Raw genomic sequence first — 20730 nt, 5'->3', positions numbered from 1 at the left:
CTATCATATGACAATATTATCATCACCACAGCAATGACTGACCATTGGTCCCAGGTCAAGGAGCAAGGGGTGTGACCATGGCCAGCTGGTTTGACCTCATCTTCTGAGCAGGGCACACCCCAAGCAAAGTTGGTCCCTGGGCAAAGCTTCTTTCTGGCCCCTTTTCCCTCTGGAGTCTCTTAGCCTCAACCTCCCCTCTCCCAACATCCCCTCCCAGACCCAAGTCCCCTGTGACCCTTTTCTCAGCCTGAGTACACTCTACTTGTGTATTTGATTCTTCTTTTCACTTCACTTGAAAGTCACGCTGTGCTTTGTCTGTTTTTCAGTCAATGGCCATGGGAAACCTTGGGATGTCAGAAAGGAAGAAGGGAGTGCCAGAGTCGGGGAGAGCGGACCTGGGTTGGGAAGGACCAGAAACCAGAAGGTCTGTGAAGGTTCCAGAAAGGACCTGCTGTTGGGGTGGCTCCCGGTGAGGGTGGGGGAGGGGCATTCTAAAAGTAAGGTCACACGGTGTCCACGGTGATGAACCAGGGGTGAAGGCAGGGGATTGGTCAAAGGTGAGTATAAAGCATCGCGGTTGCTAAGGCAGCGCCCAGACAGGAGAAGACTCGGAGGAAGACGAAGCCCTCGTCCCCTCCAACTGCTCCTGAGAGTCCACTTCACTGCTCCTTGTGTCCTGCTGACCTACTGACCTACTGACGTGTCTGAACCCTCCTCCTTCCCCTCTAGGACTTGATCTGACCCAGTACTTTCCCTGACACCCCTCTTCTCCTCCTCCCCGGTGACCAAAACCACCCTTCCTGCCACACCCCCTCCCCAATCCCACCCCCAATTCCAACCTCTCCCCCCAACACACTCCCCACCCCTCCCCTCACCCCCTTCTTCCTCCACCCCTCCCCTCACGCCCTTTGCATCCCTCCCTCCACACCTCCTTCCTCCTGACCACAATCCCCTGAGAGGACCAGGACATGGGGGCGCAGAGGTTGATCTTCTGGCTCCTCCTGCTCGGGTTTGCCGGTTACCCAGACACAAACGTGAGTAAACATTGGACATCAGATCTTTCCTCCTTCTTATTGGGCTCTTTCACATGGTGGGTAAATAAATTTTTCATGGGTTCCTGGCTGGGAACTCAGACATTCCTAAGACTGAGGACCTCAGGCCAGGTTGCTTGACCAGCCTGAATGGGTTCTGGCCACAGCTGTCCACATCAAGTTCTGGGTCCTGTCAGCATTGCTTGGACCAAACACAGCAGGGTCGACAGGATGGAAACCTGAAAGTAGTAACTTTATAGCATCAAGAAGGAAGGATTTGTGAATATGTTAAAAGTCATTGAGTTGTAAGTCTTCAATGGGAGAATTGTATGATATATGAATTATATCTCAATAAAGTTGTTTTTAAATATGTAAGGAATTCTTATTTAATGGGAGTCATGAGAGTTAGACAAGCTCCTGGAAGCCTTGTCAAGATCCTGCTTCAAGCTCTGCAGGTGTAGGGTCCATCTCTTGTGTAGTTTGTTTCCCTGTGAGTACGTGATTCATATATGTGAAGGCTGGCAGCCCTGGGAAGAGTGGTATCTAAGCATTGGTGTTGGTGCTAGTTTGTTAAAAAGTGGAATGTCTTTTGTGCTCGGTGCTTTCTGGCTTGTTGACTTTTAGCAACTTCTGAGTCGTCCCTTCCTTTCTGCTCTTGGAAGCTGCCCCCAGGGACTCTGTGTCCAACCAGGTTGATGGGAACCCTGAGAAGTCCATCAGAAAATAAGTGGCTGCATCCTGCTGGGATGTTTATAATGGGGAAATCATTAGGAGTGACATGACCAGAAGGTGAATGAGTTATCCTTTCCTTAGTAAAGTGTTCATGTCCAGAGTGTTGATTTACACAAAGCAAAAAGGACATTAAGGACGTCCTTAATGTCCTTAAGATTGTCCACAGTTAAAGAAATTCCAGATTCCCACTGTGCAAGTTTTCACTCTCTCATTAAAAAACACTTCTACCCTGAGAGGAGAGAGAGAGACTGAGAACAGCCCTTAGAGATAAGTAGATTTGTTTTGACTGGCATGCATCAGATTCTTAGGGATCTGGAAAGGTCCAGTGGTCAGGAACAACCCTCACGTTGAGGCAGAATCATCCCAATGAATACCTCCAACCAAAGGAGAATCTATTCTGTTTCCTTTGAGTCTATGAAGGCAGAAATTTCTTGATAGTCTTTATTAGAATTTTCCCCCTTCTGCTTAGGCTGCATTCTCAGAGATGAGATAACCTCTCTTTCCCTACCTCATCTTTGAGTACCTGGATAAACTCACTTGTCTTGTGTTTCCACCTCCTCCCTTGCCCATGGCCATTGAGTATCAGAACCTCAGGTTTATTGGCCCCATTGGATCGAATCTAGGTAGGTTTGAACTACTGATATCAGCTCCCAACAGTTGCCAGATGTAACAAGAGTGCCCATGACTGGGGATGTTTTACCAGGTAGTGACCAGATGGTCTTTGTCTTTTTTGTGCATTTGATCCACATGTTTAACCATTGTGCTGAGCTACTGCTCTCTCAGACGGTGGCGACTCAAAGACAGTGTATGTTTCCCATGAGCACACATTTGACTGACCCCAGCTGTGAGGGCTGAAGATGAAAACATTATAGATTTCAGAGGCCACTTTCTAGAGAAGTTTTATTTGCACAAAACTAAAGCTTGGTATGTAGATTAGTGTGAATTACATTGTGAGTCTATTTTCTTCTAAAATACATATAGGTCTAGTTTTTGTAAAAGGACATTTGCCTTTTGTTTTGATGAACATACATCCTAGAAATTTTGTATTCCTTTACAAATTAATTTTCATGATTGCTATTGATTGATTTAGGTGCAATACTGTAAAATAGGAATGTGAATTCTTTTTATTGGCTATTTGGAAGTGTGTTTTTAACTAACTACAGTTCTCTTAGTTTTAATCATAATATACAAGATTACACTGTTATGAAAATCTTTATGTACTTCAGAAATCTGACATTATGTGCTCTGGTTCAGAATCAAAGTGAACATTGAAAGAAAACCCCAATAGGTTTAGAAATTGGGGCTAAACAAAAATTTGGAATTAATTTTTGTGGGAGTAATAATCCCAGTGTTATTATAATAGCAGCTGCCCATGTCTCTCAGTTATGTACATTTCTATAAACATCTCTCTCTATATTATTCTCATTTGTATCTTTAGCACACATTTTTCATTGTTATTTTTTCCCATTCTTCCATACATTTGGGTATATTTTTGGTGATGTTCCAAATAATTTTATCCAGGTACTTCATGAATATACAACAGAAGACTGAGGCTTCCCATCCACTCTAAGTTTGATTTTACTTATTTTTCAATTTAATTGGTTTATAAGTTCATAGTTCATGTTCTGTTGACTATTTAAAAAATATTTGCAATGTGTTTGTCAGCAAAATAAAATCTCCAAGTGTGCGTATTAGATTTTTTTCCTATAGCTTAAGTGCGGTATAATTTTTGTATAATAACAGCACCATTTTAGTGAATACAATTTGTTGATATTTAACATATGTTTGCAGCAATGAAACCATCACCCCATTAAGATAGTAAACACACTCTTCACTCCCAAAAGTTTCCTCCTGCTCCTTTTAATCCATCTGTCTTCCCTCTCCTCCATGAGGAGATATTTGAGAGGTTTGGTTACCTCCTGGAGGCTGGTTTAGGGTTTCTAAAGGTGACTCTTTGTGACAGATGTATTGTAAATGTCTTTGAGGTTCCTCATGATCTCCATTATTATTTCAGCCAGTCCATATTCTGCCTGACCATTTCCGTCTTGGGCCTGATGTTTTTGGAATTCTGTGGAAGTTGACCATTATTATTACTTCTTTGGGAATTTCTGCATTTTTAATTTTCCTCTGGAGAACCGTCCTTGCTGTGAGTATACTAAAGTAATTAATGGATAGACTTTTAATCATCAATAAGTAGGAATTTTGGTAGTCACTGAAACTTTTATTTACATTCAGTACCACAAATTTCCCTCTAAGTACTGCTTTCACTGCATCCCACAAATTTTAATGTCCTATTTTCATTATCATTTAGATTGAATTATTTTTAAATTTCTGTTGAGATGTCTTCTTTGACTCGTGTGTTCTTTAGAAATGTGTTGTTTAGTCTCCAAATTTTTTGTAGTTTTCCAGCTATCTTTCTGTTACTGATTTCTAGTTTGAATCCATTGTGGTCTAAGAACATAGTTTCTATGATTTCTTTTACTTTAAATTTGTTAGGATGTATTTTATGGCCCCGAATATGGTGTATCTGAGTGAATGTTTTATGTGAGCTTGAGAAGAAGGTATATTGTGCTGTTGGATGAAGTCTTCTACAGATGTCAATAGATCCATTTGATTGAAGATGCTGATCAGTTCAACTGTATTCTTATTGAATTTCTGTAAGCTGGATCTGCCAATGATAGAGGGTTTTGAAGTCTCCAGCTATAATAATGGATTCATCTATTTCTCCTAGCAATTCTGTCAGTTTTTGCCTCATGAATTTTGCCGCTTTGTTGTTAATGCACACGTGTTAGGGATTGCTATGTCTTCTTGGAGAATTGACCCTTTACCGTTAAAGTGATGCCCCTCATTATCCCTGATAATTTTCCTTACTCTGTAGTCTTGTTTTGAAGGATAAGTTCACTGGCTACAGAAATCTAGGTTGATGGTTCCTTTCTTTTAATACTTTAAATATTTCATTCTACTTTCTTGTCGATTTCTGAAGAGAAGTTGAATGTACTTCTTATCCTTGTTCCTCTATGGGTAAAACGCTATACCCCCCGCCCCTGCCCTGCCCCTTGCTTCTTTTACAATTTTTTGTCTTTGCTTTTCTGTAGTTTGAATATTATGTGTCTAGATGTACATTTTTTCTTGTTTTGTATTTATCCTGCTTGGAATTCTTTGAGCTTCCTGGATCTATGGTTTCACAACTATCAGTAATTTTGGAAACTTCTCAGTCATTATTGCTTCAAATATTTCCTCCTTTCCTTTATTCTGCTGGTATTCCCATTATGTATATGTTACATCTTTTGTAATCGTCTCACTGGTCTTGGATTTTGTGTGCTGTATTTTGGGTATTTTTTTTTCTTTGAATTTCTGTTTTGAAAGTTTCTACTGACATTTCTTCAAACTGGTTGATTCTTTCCTCAGCTATGTCGAGTCTGTTAATGAATGCATCAAAGGCATTCTTCATTTCTGTTATGGGGATTTTGATTTCTAGAATTTCTTTTGGATCCTTATAATTTTCATCACTGCTTATATTCACCATCTCTTCTTGCATGTTGTCCACTTTTTTTGCTAGAGCCCTTAGCATGTTAATCATCATGGTTTTCGATTCTTAGCCTGATAATTCCATCCTCTCTGCCATACTGAGTGTGATTCTAATGCTTTCTCGCTGTGTTCAACCTGTGTGGTTTTTTCTTTTAGTTTGCCTTGTAAGGTTTTGTTGAAGGCTGGATGTCGTGTCCTGGTTTAAAGGAACAATTGAGGTAAACAGGCCTTTAGTCTGAGGATTTATATTTATCTGGCTAGTGGTTAGGCTGAGTTTACTCTTAGGTGAGACAGGAAGAAGAGAGAGCTCTGGAATTGGGTATTTCCCTTCACCTAGGTCACTTAGTCTTTGGAAAAACACCAGTAAGTCTCTGCTAAAGTAGTTTCTCTTGTGGGCAAGTCTTTTTAAGAAGAACAGAATACTGTGAGTTTATTTCTAAATAGCTATTTTTCCCCTGTCCCTGCCAATAGCACGAGGGGATTTTTCTCCAGTATTTACTGTGAGAAACTGTTAGGATTCCTGGGGATAAAACTCACACAAGTATGGGAAACCTTCCAGATTGGGCACCCTGGCATTTTTAAATCTCTTGCTTGTCCACACTGAGCATCCAGGAATTCATCAATTACAGTAAATGTTTTCCTACCATGATGTTCTGGTTTCTGCAGAGATTTCTGACCTTGGGCTTCTGCTCCAATAAGGGGTGATTTTCTGTATTGCCCAGTCTGGGTCTCTGATTCTGCAGGCGGCGTTTGTGACATCAGTTCTCTGATAGATCTATGAAGAGTTTTTGACTTTCAATTTGTTCAGCTTGTATCTTGTTATGTGGACAGGAGTGACAGCTTCCAAGCTCCTTACAAGCTGGATCAGAATCCAGGAGTCCAGCTCTCTTATTTCCTTTAGATCACTAACTTAAACACAAATTAACGTTTGAAATGGAAGTTAACTTTGTAAAATATTCTAATCTTTTTAGTAAAGAACTCATTGAGCAAGACAACGATATATTTTCAATGAGAAAACTACAATTTATAAACCCTTCCCTTCAAAAGGAAACCCCGATATTAAGTATTTCTTGAGCCCATCCCACTTCCCACTTGTCCCTGCCTGTGGGGTTGGGTAACAAGGGACAGGGAAGTTCACTGTTTCCTGAGCATCATGTGAAGTTAAAGGAATATCTGAGATTTTCTGTTTGTCCTCCGTGGATGCATTGTCCTATGACATTGTTATTATGACTGGCTTTTGATACTGTAATGATATCCTGGTACCTTGGCATGTTTTTTGGGCTGACCTCAGTGTCTGAGCATCATTTAAAACTCTTGAATGGGAAAATATGTTTTAGGGGTCAAGAAAATGTGTCTTTCCGTGGTATTAAAATGGGGTCCTGCCTGGATTTTATTGAGCTGTAATTCCACAGGGGATGCCTCCGGGCTGGGAAGCACTTTTTGCCCTTTCTTGAAATGTTAGCTGTCATTTCTGTTGTTTATTGTGCTTGTTCTCCAGCCATCTCCCACTCTCTTTCTCATTTGATGACCCTCTGTTTTTAGTGGTCTGGGAAAATCATAGGACCTGATGTGCTGTAATTGTTTATTAATTCAGCAATCAGCCAACTCTGTAAGATTTCAGACAGGCTTTCTATTGATTGAAAGAGGTATATCTTAGTACAAAGATTTTGCCTTTTCTTTTTAAGTTTTTTTGGAGGCTTTTAAAACAATCCCAGGTTCTGGACGTCAGTGTGGATATTGGGTTTGACAAAAAAAATCAGGGAAATGATGCATTAGAGTGTTTATAAAAATGTTTGCCATATCCATTATCAAAATTAAATAGTGTTCACTTAATAGAGCATAAACAGATCTTTTGATCAAAAATAAGTAATTTACTTTTGTGCTCTTTATCAGTGATGGTTGTGAAGTTTTATGACTTAAACAGGAAATTATAATTTTCCCTTATTTTTAATCCTATAATTAATCATTATGCTGAACAAAATGATGATTTTAATTTCATTGGATTATTATTTTGATATTTTGTCAGAATGATAGATTTTCACTAATAATATGTTTTGACATCATATTTAATTTTGTTTCTTCCTCTCCTAGGTAAAGCCTCGAGTATATCAAGGTAAGAGTTTAGGCTTTAGTTTCCTTTGTAATATTTTCTCAGTTCTAGTGTTTGATGTGGGTTTTAATTCAATTGGGAGTAAATACAGTGACTTCTGATGTCTAATTGACTTTTTTGTGTGTGTGTGAGGAAGATGGGCCCTGAGCTAACATCTGCCAGTCCTCCTCTTTTTGGTGAGGAAGATGGGCCCTGGGCTAATATCCATGTCCATCTTCCTCCACTTTTCATGGGACGCCGCCACAGCATGGCTTGACAAGTGGTGCGTCGATGCGCGCCCGGGATCCGAACCGTCGAACCCCGGGGCCGCCGCAGCAGCGCACGCGCACTTAACCTCTTGCGCCACTGGGCCGGCCCCGCTATTTGACTTTTTGACGCTTGAAAATTTTACTCTTCTGGGGTTGGAAACTAAATGACAACATAAGGGGAGTTGCCATCTATTGAGATAAGAGACCCGCAGGAGGAATGGATCATGGGAGTGGGACGATAGGGTGAGTTTAATTTTGCATAGAAATGTTTAGGAAGCAAGTGATGGCATGAGGCTGAAGTTTGGAGTGAATATGTTGACATGACCTGGCTCTTGGTGAAATGTAGAGATGATAAAACACTACTAGAGCCTATCAAGAAGTTTATGGCTGAGAGAAGAACCAGGTATTGCCAGGCAAAGTGTGTGTCACGACCCTGGGTTATGAGTCTGAAGCGGAGGGAGCCACTCATGCCAGTGGAGAATGGGTGGAAATGAACCCAATGCAAAATAGGGATAAGACATTCTGTACGGGCTTCCCAGACTGTGATGATTAAGTGGTGCTGTCTGTTGAGAGCCAGGGTGGCTGCCTGACACTTAGTAGGCCCTCAGCTGCTGGAGTTTGTCACAGCGAATGCAGCAGTGCTGGTGGTGAGAAGAGTGACCAGGGTATCAGAGCTCTCATGCTGGGCAAATAGAAGATAAGTTTGCACTTTGTGGTCAGGTGAGAGAATTAAACGCCTCTGAGAGGAGTGTGGAATTGTGGGCTATGTTCTGGAGCTTTCCATGTGTTATCCATCTGTTACTGGGTGCTTTACGTGTGCTGTATTCCTGTAATGGTGGATCGTAACATTCTCACCTTGGGGCTGAAGGATATTGTCTTATAGGGATTGTGAGTTATCCAGGTCCTCTAGCGACTAAGTGGTAAAGCCAAGGTTGTACCCAAGTGTGTTTGATTCCAAAGACCTTGTCCTCCTGAGCCTCCCACCCTGGCTCTCATGAAGGGGAATCTGCTGGGCAGCAGGAAGGCGTGAGAGACTTTTCAGTAGCTGGTCAAGTGACATTTAGAGGAATCTCTCTGGGTAATATTAAAGGGTGGGGAAAACCTGGAAGAAGTCAGGTGTTTTTTTTTTTCTTTTTTCCTTTTGATTTTTGTTTTTTAAAGCAATTGCACTGATCTGTTTATTTTATGTGATAATTGGAGGACAGAATATAAGTACAAGGGTTGCTTGAATTTTCTCTGTTTCCCCTCTGGTGATGACAGGGCTGTGTGAACTGTTCACATTTTCTAAAAATATTGCCTAACGATGGGATGTTAGGCTAAGACATTGTTTCCCCATCTTTGAAAAAAGATTAAATGGGAATCTCATTGAAATAGGGTTCTTCTTTCTATATTTGTTTCCCGCATTTAAAATGCCACTAACTGAAACTTGCTTTCTTCAGGGATCGTAGTCGTGCTAAAAAGTTATTTACTCTCATAGTGCCAATAATGTGCCTTTGCTGTTGACACATTGGGGTAATTCCATTTTATTGGTTTTGGTAATAATCTGAGAAATAATTTTTATCTCTTTTTAGTTAATTTACATCAAATTTCTGAGAAGAAGAAGAATTACTTGAAAGAAAACTCAGAACTGGCCGAAAAAATATCTGTTTGTGAAAAGAAGGTATAATCATCCTTTAATTTTTATTTTCATGGCTTGACCTTGAAGTATACTTCCTCTTTCTTCTAGTTCACTTATTTTGCTGTCTCTTCTTTCATCCTAGTGTCCCATTTCATTACCATGTATAACAGTCTAAATTCAAAACAAGCCTCTTATATGTAAACTACCACTGTTTTTATATCTGTAAGGACTTACCCATGTGAGATAGGTTTCACTATCACTATAATTAATGTTTTTGAATTCTGAATCCATTATTACGTATTTGTATAGATCAATGAAGCAAAGAAATGTGCTCAAGAAAATAAGAGGCAGAACAAGATTCTTGGCGACGAAGCACATAAATTGGAGGTAAAAATCCCTCCTTTTTCCTAGATTACACTCTAAAAACAGAAATAAAAATAATGAATAAATGTTACTAATATCTATATGTTTTGTTTAAGAAAAACATCAAAATGCTTGGAAGCATTAATGACATGATTGAAAGTATATTTGCTGAACTGGCATCTGACGGAGATCGAAACAGCGAGAATCGGGACTTGGTGAGAGTTTGGCTACTAAGTTATTACCATAATTTGACTTTTGAGCCTTTTTGTTCACTGGGTTAATTGAGCCCTGCATTCTTCCATGCTGTTCACTGCTGTTTCAAATACTAATACCACAGAGCCTTTTTAAATATAAGGACTTAGGAAGAATTTTTTTCTGTTTTTACAACCTTGAGTAATTTTTTTTATATCATTCAGCACTCCCTCCTCTCCAAGAAAGGTAGAACTGAGAAATTGTACTAGAGATTTCTAGCCATGTTGGACAGTCCTGTCCCTCTTAGTACAGAGGAGAGAATTTTCAAAGTGAATCTGGTGACAATATTTACTTTTCACTAAGAAGAGCTGTTCATTTGAGCTGTTTGGCTTCAAGATTTTAGGCCTTCTTTGCTTTTGCCTTGTCACCCAGTCAAGTATCCCATTGTCTTGAATGTAGGAAAGTCAGAGTGCCCATGAAACATTTCTGACTTCAACTATTCTCTTAGTTCCTCATTTCTTTATGTGTTTGACTTTTCTCCTTGGCTCAAACCGGATCTACCGCTTTTAGTGGTACAGGGGCTGATCTGGGGTATGTTTTGTTGGCATGTCTTCTTTTTAGCATGTCGCCCAGTGTTTCTATTGAAATCCAGTACATGTTTTATTTCTATCCTACGTGCAAATATCAGAAAAGAAAAATCTACAGAAAACTTAAAAGTTGATATTTCAGTGAACAACTCAGGAATTTCAGAAGTAAACTACCTATATTTGCTTCAAGAATTTCATTGTAGACCTTAGCTTTGGTGAAGAACAAATGTGTCATGTGTTAGAATATTAAATTTATATGTTATTGATTTAGGGATTTTTCTTCTTGGGAACTAAGTCATTAGTGAGGATATTTTGCTTTGGGTTTGAATCCCCCTGAATGAAATTCGTGTCAGTGAACTGAAATTGAAGTCTGAAGAACAGCATGTACAGAAGGAAGATGCTCAGCTTAAGATCAAAAAGGAGCAAATAACAAAAAGTTACTCCCATAGATTATATAAATCAGAGAACTAAATATCATTACTTCCTTTTTAATTTTCTTATTTTTAATTGAGACTAAATACACGTAAAATTTACCATCTAACCATTTTTAAGTCTACATTTTAGTAGTGTTAAGTACATTCACATTGTCGTACAATCATTACTTCTTGAATACCTTTTCTCAAATCTCTCTTAAAGTCAGGAGATGTGAGTGGAGAATTCAAGGATTCGAAGCAGACAGCCTCGACGTCTAATAAACGTAATCTGGAAGGTATGTTGCTTGTTGGGAAGAAACCCCATATAATAAAAATGAGGTTGCAGTGAGAAGGTAAAAAATGACTTCTTGCCTTCAGGATTCTCTCCTTTCTTCTCTCCCCATCACAACCAAGTATTTGGAACATGTGCACACACACAAAGAAAATGGTTTTATGCTTTACAGAAAGGAGAAAGAAACTAGAAGACAGCTGTGAGGCACTGAGATCTGTTAAAGAGACAAAGGAAGCCGAATTAGAAATGCTAAAGAAGAACACACGTATGGTTGATGAAATCTGTGGACAAAGAAAGTGGGTCACAGAACAGTAAGCTATTCATGTGTTGATTGTTACAAATACTGTTGTATTAGTGAATGTGTAGACCAATGTAGAGAATTATAATTTTTTTTAGAATATTTATCACCGTATTTTTGCCATATTCAGTCAGTACAGAATTGTTTCTCCTTTCTGCCTTGATTTTTGTAATCTGCATCTTCCTTTCCATTCTAACTGGTTGTCAGAGATTCTTATTTGCAATTAATTTAAGATTGGATGGCGTACAGGTACCAGCTTTAATCACTTCATTATCTGGAACCCTCTGGGTTCATTTACATTGTACTCTAGGTTTCAATCCCATCATATTGTCTTGACCTGCCATATGTCTGTCATTTCCTATTAAATTCTAGACATTGGGTAGATAATATTTAGAGAAAAATTGAGGCCTCGTCTGATGTCATCTTGCTGCAGAAAAGATGGGAGTTTACATCTGGCAGGTGATCAGGGACGCCAGCAGTACTGAATCCTATTAATCCACTTAGTGACTGAGACCACTCACTGCAGGCTTAGTCCCTCCTAAGGCCAGTGTGTTTTCTGTCTGCCTTTATTCTTAATGTGTAAGTCTCCTGGGACCCAGCTAAGGCCCGCAGGATTTTCTAGGGTGACCTTCGCTGACTGACCATGAAGTCCAGTTGTTTGACTTCTGTGCCCAGGGATGTGTGCAAACGCAGCTCAGCGTCTTTGCATCTCAGAAGTCTCCTCTGGGATTAGTTGATGAACCTTGGGGAAAGTGGCCCCAAATGCCAGGCTGACCTTAATCCTGGGCATCCTTCTTCTCCGTCTTGGCCTCATGTCTCTTTGCTGGTTTGATAGCAATTTGGTGCATTCTATCATGAATTTCATATTTTGGCCAATGTTTCCTATGGTTCTCAGGGGGAGATGAGGGACTTCAGACCCACTCATCCATGTTCAAAGGCAAAACTTTTCTTATATTCCCACAAGTGCCAGGTTTGTGTTCTCCCTGCCCCGGACTGGGGTAGGGTGGCTCTGTCCTCACTGGCATCTTATTTGCATTAAACTATGAGATGTTTTAGGGTGGGGATAGTGCCCTACCTCTCGCTGTATCCCCATCACCTTACAATGCACCCACTCTGTTCCAGCCAGTCCAGAAAGCATTTGCTGAAAGATTGGCTGGGTGGCCAGAAACAAATGCGTGAACTTTGTCTCTTTAGTGTTTTTGTCCCTGTTTCCTAGAGCTCTTTTAATTTTGTGTGTGATCCCTAGCAAATCCAATGTCAAGTTGAGAATCTTTTGAATCAGAACCTTGAACAAAGTAGTTTGAAGGCAACACAACACATCTGCCTTAAGCCATTGCCCTTTGCAGCCTTCACTGTCAATGAAATCAAGGTACTTGTTAATGAAATCAATCTACCTGTTATTGATATCCTCAATTTGAAAGTTTTCCATTTTCAGGACATACCCTGATTATGGGGCGATTCAGATAATTTTTCATTCAGCATGGTTTCCATTCTCCTCAACTAGGATCTTTGAAGTAGGTGGCAGGAGTTCCATTCTCGAACTGTAGAAGTGTCTAGTAGTTAATTGTCCGATGTTATGACCCCATGTCCAGCAAGGATCTATGGCTGTGTCATGGCCTCAGGTCTCTCCCTGGGAGAAATCAGACAAGTCATGAAGCTCTGCTTCATCCTAATGTGCTTACTTGTGATGAGCTGAAAGAAAATGAGCTTGTGCTGTCCCAGTCACAAGAGCCTGAGCCTGGGAGGGCACATGGTGCGTCTCATATGTGCTTTTTTTGTTTGTTTAGTTCATTTACTAATGACTAGGAACACAGAGCTGTGAAGAGAAGCTCAGAATTGCCAAAGACTTGCCAGCAAGAGGGAGTTTGATTTTTCTTTGTGCTCTAATGGGGGGCTTAAATGCTTTCCTCTGATTAGATTTGTCCATCTATGCATTTGTGGGGTAGGATCGGAGGGGACATTTGAATCTTGCCCTTTAGATTTCTGGGAGGAAAGAAAGGCAGAATTTCACATGGGCTACGGATAATGCATATGTCTTTCCCCTCTTAGGAAGCTGAGAATGAAAGACCGTGAGCGGGGGGAAAAGGAGCAGCAGCTGTCAGCGGCAGAGAAGAGACTGAAACTGGCTGCAGAAGAAACGCAGAACTACAGGTGAGTTCAGCTCCTAAATAACAGCGGCTCATAAAACCTTTGTTGGATTTTTTTTTTAACTTTTGTACAATGTTTAGACCCAATTCATACACCAATATAAGCAAATGTTCAGAAGACATTTATATAGAGATTTCACACAAGAAAGAAAAATGTTAAGTTTCACAAATGTCAAGTTAAAATATTAACTTAAAAAAAGTAGGCGCCAGCCCCGTGGTGCGGCAGTTGGCTGCGCGCGCTCTCCTTCGGCGGCCCGGGGTTCGCAGGTTCGGATCCCGGGCGTGCATCAATGCACCTCTTGTCAGGCCGTGCTGTGGCAGTGTCCCACGGAAGGAGAAGGGGATGGGCACGGATGTTAGCCCAGGGCCAATCTTCCTCAGCAAACAAGAGGAGAATTGGCATCGGATGTTAGCTGGGGTGATCTTCCTCACAAAAAAATAAATAAATAAATAAATTTGCTAAAAACTTCCTGATTCTCAATGTTGACCAGACTATGTCGAAATGTGGTTCACAAAAATGTTCCTGGAGGAGGTAAAAACTGTTGTAAATCTTAGGGAATCAGTTTGGTGTGGGATGAATCACATCAGTAGATACGAGCATGCCATTTTAGAGACCCAGTGTTGTAGCCCTGAGAATATGATCAGGGTGTAAGGAAAAGAAGCAGCGAGCTGTATGATGAAGGACGCTCATTGCAGGATAAATTAGGGAGCTATTGAGAATAGGTAAGGGAATTATATCAACTCAGAAGCTGGCGGGCATTCGATAATAAGGAAACAATGTAGCAATAGCTTTGATCATACTATACTTTTATAATCATGTGAAGTGTGTCTTATAGTATTGGATAATGTGTATAAGGGTACAGTTCAGACAATGGAAACATGGGAAGACTATTTAAAATCATCCTCAATATTGTGCTTTATCTGACGAAAGCAATTGTCACTCATAGGCACCAAATTGATCAAATGCGGCAACAAGTGCAGCAAGCAGAGTTCACCTTCAGACACCAGGTAACCTGCATTCTGCCCAAAGTTCCTGCCTCCTTCAGCACCCAATGCAGAGGGTCATAGCGGCCTTGGAAGCCCTCAACATAGGGTTTATGACGTGTTGGCTTTTTCAGATGGCTGTGTATGAGAAGAATGCTCACGACAATTGGGTACGTTTTGCTTTCTTTCCTTCCCTTTGCGCACAGTCTGCCACAACTGAAGGTGGATGTGTTTTTCTCCCACAGATCAAGGCTCGGATTTGGGAGAGGGAGATAGCAGAGCAGAGCAGGGAAGCCGCCCACTTGAAACACAGGTATGGGATGTTGACATACATTTTTTACGGGTGTTTTTGAGGTATTAAGGCAAAGCTGTTTCGTGCCTAGTAAAGGACTTGGTGTTGTAATTCTTATTGAAGTCCATTCTTTTTCTATGTTCAAGATTGGAGATAATGTCCAAAAAGAGGCTGCCCGAGGGATACAGGCTGCACAAACCAACGTCGGGAAGACCTGGGATGCAGAACCCTCCACAGAGAGGTAGGGAGCACATTGTGAAGTGCAACCACTTAATTTCTGCTGCAAAACCACTCCGTGTCCTACCTGTTCCTGTGGGGGATCACCGTGTTGCCTGGAACCAATCCCAAGCACGACCTAAAGACAACAGGTTATCTCGAGGGGTGACAGGAAGATGTTTTCCTCAGGTGCCCCAGCCAGACTGGCTTTCTGGGCCTGCGCCCTGTGACTGGTGGAGCTCATGCCCCGCCACTGACTGTGGACCCTCTCTGCCCCCAACACCCGCCTCGCGTGCTCTTGGATTGCTCTCAACTGGAGAGACGTGCCTGGAGGGGAAGTGGGTGCATGCTTCCTTCCCAACTGGAGTGAATGCTGAAGACTTGATTTTTCTTTGAGTTGAGAAAAAGGCATTTATTTACTATGCTGGAGGTTCCCTTATTCTTCCTGTTTAACTTTTGCTTGTGGACTTTAGTATTCCATTCATAAATTAAATTTCTATGTAATTTTACTCCTGACATTGTCAGTGTAACGCTACAGCTTTGCTGTTAAATCCCCGTATCTTCCATTTTCTCATTACTATAATATTAGTCTAAGTCCATTTCTGTTCATAAATATTCATATAATGTCGGTCACATGTGGAAGGCAGCTTATGTGTAGAGTGAGAGATTGAAAAGTCCACCTGCGGCCTGAAGAAAAGGACCTGTGCTGTTCATGTTGAGGGGTTGTTGCTATTATCCCATCTGAGGTGATTCTCATTTTAATTTTACTCTATGATGAAATGGTGGTTTCCCCTGATGTGTTTTGGGAAACCCCTGTTTCAGTGTTGATTTCCAGCTAGTTGAGCCCGGACCTGACCACAGGTGGTTGATGAGTTATGAAAACCCCTGAACCAGGGCCCTGTGGTGTCTTCCTCAAGGGCCAGGGGACGGGTCTCCCCTTCTCCTCGGGGGTCACCTGAGGTGTGTGGGGAGCCCTCTGCCATTGGTAAGGGCCCAGAAGTGGGAAAGAATGTCAGATGGTGGAGGAAGGCGCGGAGGGTTTGTTTTCCTTCCTCACAGTCTATGCAAGTCTGACTAAACCCCCATCCCTCCTCTCTGGCCTCTTTCAGATCCGGGACCTGTTTCTGCGGCTGTGAGGAGCAGCAGCTCCGGGGGCAAGGTAAGTGCTGTGGTCATTTTCAGTCGTAACCGTCTCTGGAAACGTTGACGTGTGTGTGCAGCAGCCTCTCTTGGCCTCATGTCTGGTTTGTGTGTTCCGTGGCACGTCTACTGTGTCATTTCCTTCCCTGAAAGCACAGTCTTCCCCAGGAGCCTTTGGGCTTCTCCACTCTCAGCTCTCATCTTTGGTGGCGCCTCCAGAAGCCTTCAGTGCTTCTGGGCTGAGGACTGCAGGGCTCTCACAGTGTGTTTCTGGAAGTAGCACTTGGAGGGTTACCTTAAGCCCACACTGAAGTCTCCTAGCAGAGCCGACTCCTTCCTGAACTCCTTGACATAGGATTGTTGTTGTTGTGGTTCCTTTGCTCCATACCTGGTTTGGGTTTGGTGAGGAGCCTATTGGGAACGTCTGCCATCATCCTCATGGGAGAGGAACAGGAGAGGCCGTCCCTCCAACTTCATGTTGGGTGCTTCGTGCGATTTGGAATGTTCTTGGATCCAGCCGATGTCACAGTTCCTCAGGGTCCCCTCTCTGTGGGTCATTGTGCTCTCCGGGATCCCTCAGGTGGTAGCCTAGGTCAGAATAGTCTGAATGATCACAAATGGCCTATTTGCAGTAGGAAATGGGCACGGGCACCAAAGGAGTGAAGAGTGAACATCAGGACTGCGCTGCAGGACCCATTGCCCCCAGAGGCCATCACTTGTGCTGACATGAGGGGGGTCCTGTGGTGTCCGGTGGTGCCGTTAGAGCCAGGACGTTCCCTCATCCCCTGTCACGGGGTTTTACGGCTGGAATCAAAGCACGTCTGTGTTCATTCTGTCCTTTAGAATCCCCTCCTCACGTTTCCGTTGGACACAAATTAGTCCGCGTCACGGTGGGCTTAGAAATCTGCCTTCCCTGTGGGTGACGATAGATAGAGCTGAGCCTAACCGAGTCCTGTTGGTCACACCGTTCTCCTCAGAAAACGCAGGCCCCCGGGGGTGCCCAGCGCCCCAGAGGTCCTGGTGCCCGTGGGCAGACCCCGAGCGGAGGAGAAGACCCCTTTGTCGGGGAGGGAAGCTGAGGCGGGGGACGGGCAGGGCAGGGGCCTGCAGGCAGAGCTTTTCCCCAGGAGCAGCTCGGCTTCCAGAGGTGGGGAGCGGCCTTTTCCGTCCCTCTCGGGCGCTCTCTTCTGAGTAGAGAGCCAACAAGCTTCTGTGGTGCTGGGGGTGGTGAGGAGGGTGGAGGCCGGTCCTGGACCGTGATGCCGGTCTGCCTGGAGTCGGCTCCTTTCTCAGTCTGGTGTTGCCTCGTCCAGCGCTCTAGGACAGGACCCCTTGCTCTTGTGCTTTCGCAGACACGGGTGGTGACGTGTGGTGACAGTGGTTCATCCCCGTGGTGTTTGTTCCTCCCCAAGCTGGGCGGGCCCCAGTGGTGGGGGTAGAGCGGTCTGGCACGGATGCTGCTCTCTTGGCACCTGGGGGCGGGGAGGGTGCCAAGTGCTTCCCCGGGTTCACTGGGTTTCAGCTTTGGTTGGTGCTGGCGCTTGTGTCTGCCACATCCACCTGACTTTAAACTTCTGTTCCGCAGGTCAATGTTGAGGCAAGAGGGCCTCCTCCTTTTGCAGCACCACCCTGCACAACCAACCCTGTAGGCTCTGGGCCACATCTGTCTCCTCCATCCTGGAGGCCTCTAGGCCCTCACCCACTGCCTCCACGTGTCCCACTCGGTAAGATGATCTGAAGAGTATGAGTTGACTGTAAAGCATATTCATCTCTTTTCCTATGGAGTTTTTGGAGGAAAGGTAGATATGGTACTGAGGGCTTTGCAATGCAAGGGTAAACCTGGCTGAGGACATTGTAACGTTCCTCAAGTTTCTCAGGACATACGTACAATGGGCCGTGAATTGCCCCATCCTGAGCTGGGCAGCAGGTGTCTCATAGAGAAGGAAAGAAGCTGTCTACAGAAAGGCAGAAAGAGCAGTTCTGCAGATGCACATTGTACACAGACCATGTGCCGGGCTCTGTGGGGGATGAGGCGCACCCCTAACTTCAGGGGCTTAAGGTGTCCTATAGCAGAGGGAGATTTCCATTCGAGATCCTGTGATCACGTAATGGAAGCAGCAGTGAAGGGACCCAGAGAACAAAAGAGGGCGACGTGAATCTCACCAGAGTGAAGCGGGAGGTTGTGAAGAGAAGGAAGAGTTGAGGAGGTGCCCAGCGGGGGTGGGTTGGTTTCCTTAGATGGAGCTGGAAGGCCATTCCCAGCCGGGCAAGCAGCTTGAGCAGGGAGTGTGAAGGCAGTGCGAGGTCCACGCAGAGCTGCTGCGTGTTTTCAAATCACACAGTGTGGGCATGTGATTATCCTCATCAAAATGTCACTGTTGCCCTAAAGCCCTTAGTTCATAATCGAAATCAAGATTCTTGTTTCCCTTGGATTTCTGAAAGTTCTGGATCTGTACGATGGAAAAATCTCTGGAGGTTTGGAAATGTAACTTGGCTCTTTGAGGATCCTTTATCTGCCTGAATTTATAGTGCCCCAGTGAGACTAAACGTGAAGACAGGGTCTAGATCAGCAGAGCAGAGGCCTTGGCCTTCAGTACGAGTCAGACTCTTCCTGGTATATTCAAGGTTGATCAGGAGCCGCCCCTGCTGGACCCCTCTCACCACATCCCTGCATCCTCTAGTCACCACCCCTAACTGTCAGCTTTGCATCTCCCCAAACTTACCACACAGTATCCCGATTCTTGGCCTGTGTACCTGCTGTCTCGGCCCCTAATACCAACTCTCAGTGGGGCGTACTCAGAGCCTCAGCCCCGTTGTGTGTGTAAGGGGGTGATACTGGTTTCTGAGGTCATTGTGAGGAAGATGAGATTAAGTGCATAATGAAAGTGTCTGCAAAATGGCTGGGACATGTTGGCACTCACCATTCTCACTGTTTAAATGAAAATATCTCCACACAGAAGATTATCAGAAGATAGTCATTGAAGTACATTCCATTAAACTAAGGGTGTAAGAGCTCAGGCCTAGAGATTCACAATCCCTGTTTCAAAAGATAAGGAAAAGACCCTCCTTTTTTCTATTGAAATTCGGATCCCACCAGTTAAAGATGGAAAAGATAATTTTGAGAATGTGTGAGTTCAGAGATCTATACCTGAGATCTGAAGACAATTATTTTCCATTCACTATAAACACACAGATGCAGCCACACACTAAAGTGTTCATCAGAAGCCAGAGATATGTTATAGAAGACAAATGTAGATAGGAGGAATAGCCTATCATTGAAATAACCCCAAATCTCTTTGCCTTACAGGACACTCATTTTGAAGGAGGACACTGAGCGGTGATAAACTGGCTGTGGCAAATTATTATGGTTTTTCTTGCCCAATCCTGCCCCCTCCACTTTTATCTTTCCTGTTGTCACCCCTAATACACTCTTTACAGTTCTAACTCAGTATCAGCGTCTGCTTTTTGGAGGACCATCCAACTCACCCCAGGGAGTGTATACAGTGTGATTCTTGTACACACAGTTCAAAAACAGGCAGAAACCACGGGGATGGGGCAGAAGCAAGGTTATTCCTTGGGGGTACTCTTGACTGCAAGGGGCCTGAGAGATCCTTCGGGTGGTGGGCACATCCTACATCTAGATCTGGCCGTGGTTATGTTTATTCAGTCAATAAATACTCAGCACATGGTGCCTGCCAGTCCCAGGGGTGTCTGGTGATCAGAGAGACAGCTCTCTTTCCCCAGGAAGTGGCCAATTTCTGATGGTGGCGAATAGATAAGGGGCCAGGAGTGGCTCCAGGAGGCCAGTGAGGAGGCTCTGCAGTAATCCAGGTTTTGCGCCCTTCACTCAACTTGCCAGCAGGCCCCCAATAGCACCAAGTCCAGGCAGTCTTTGTGGGGGCTGATGGCAGCAGAGTTTTTTGGTAAGTCCCATGAGCTCCCATAATCCTCCCACAGGTTCCTTATTGAAGGATGGGCAAGGCAGAGGTCAATGGCATGGGACCTCCCCCGCCCCCCACACACACACCAAGGAGAAGGTGCTGGGGTGGAAATATCTGGCTCCATCCAGGTCCCCCAATCCAATCCATTCTGCCCTGGCAGCTCCTGGAGCCTGAAGGGCCCTCCCTCCTGCCAAGTCGGGGGAAGCAGCCAGCCCGCCAGCAGCTCTGGGGACACCAAGCTGAAACCGGTAAACAGTTAGCTATTGATGATTAGGTAGCTAGCAACTAAGGTGTTTTTCTTTTTCTGCAGTTACTAATTATAGCGTTTAGTCGTTCACCTACCCATTGTTAACTGTGCTGCTTAGGCAATATACTGACTCCCACTAGGTTCCTATAGATAACATCTCCCTCATGCCTGGGTCACCATGGTAATGGATGTTTGAGCTGTTTTTCAGGAATTAGGAGCCCCTTGTCCAGTTCAGACCAGTTGAGACCACCAACCCATCAACTGGGCCTGTACACATGCCTGATAAGTGACCTTTTGACATCAAGAAGCTAAAAACTCCACCCTCAGATCATGCTAATGCCACCATTTTGT

At 43.6% G+C, this 20730-nt stretch overlaps 1 protein-coding gene and 1 long non-coding RNA gene across 2 annotated transcripts; both read left to right on the top strand.

Moving 5' to 3' along the window:
• The first annotated feature begins 993 nt into the window (after positions 1 to 993).
• On the top strand, positions 994 to 9292 carry LOC131422506 (uncharacterized). The gene is made up of 4 exons (XR_009224094.1): positions 994 to 1034; positions 3778 to 3909; positions 7383 to 7404; positions 9221 to 9292. It is a non-coding gene; the product is annotated as an uncharacterized LOC131422506 (long non-coding RNA).
• A 5218-nt stretch (positions 9293 to 14510) lies between these two features.
• LOC131422498 (transport and Golgi organization protein 1 homolog) lies at positions 14511 to 20148 on the top strand. The gene is made up of 7 exons (XM_058569817.1): positions 14511 to 14567; positions 14678 to 14713; positions 14789 to 14856; positions 14982 to 15076; positions 16161 to 16210; positions 17777 to 17915; positions 19499 to 20148. The coding sequence occupies exons 1-7, from the start codon at positions 14523 to 14525 to the stop codon at positions 19510 to 19512; spliced, it is 447 nt and encodes a 148-aa protein (XP_058425800.1). The 5' UTR covers positions 14511 to 14522; the 3' UTR covers positions 19513 to 20148.
• Positions 20149 to 20730: the final 582 nt, after the last annotated feature.

Source organism: Diceros bicornis, chromosome 26 (genome assembly GCF_020826845.1).
Source record: "Diceros bicornis minor isolate mBicDic1 chromosome 26, mDicBic1.mat.cur, whole genome shotgun sequence".
In the NCBI taxonomy this organism is placed as follows: Eukaryota; Metazoa; Chordata; class Mammalia; order Perissodactyla; family Rhinocerotidae; genus Diceros; species Diceros bicornis.
The sequence above is the reverse complement of the archived record's forward strand: the minus strand, read 5'-3'. Positions and strand labels throughout refer to the sequence as shown.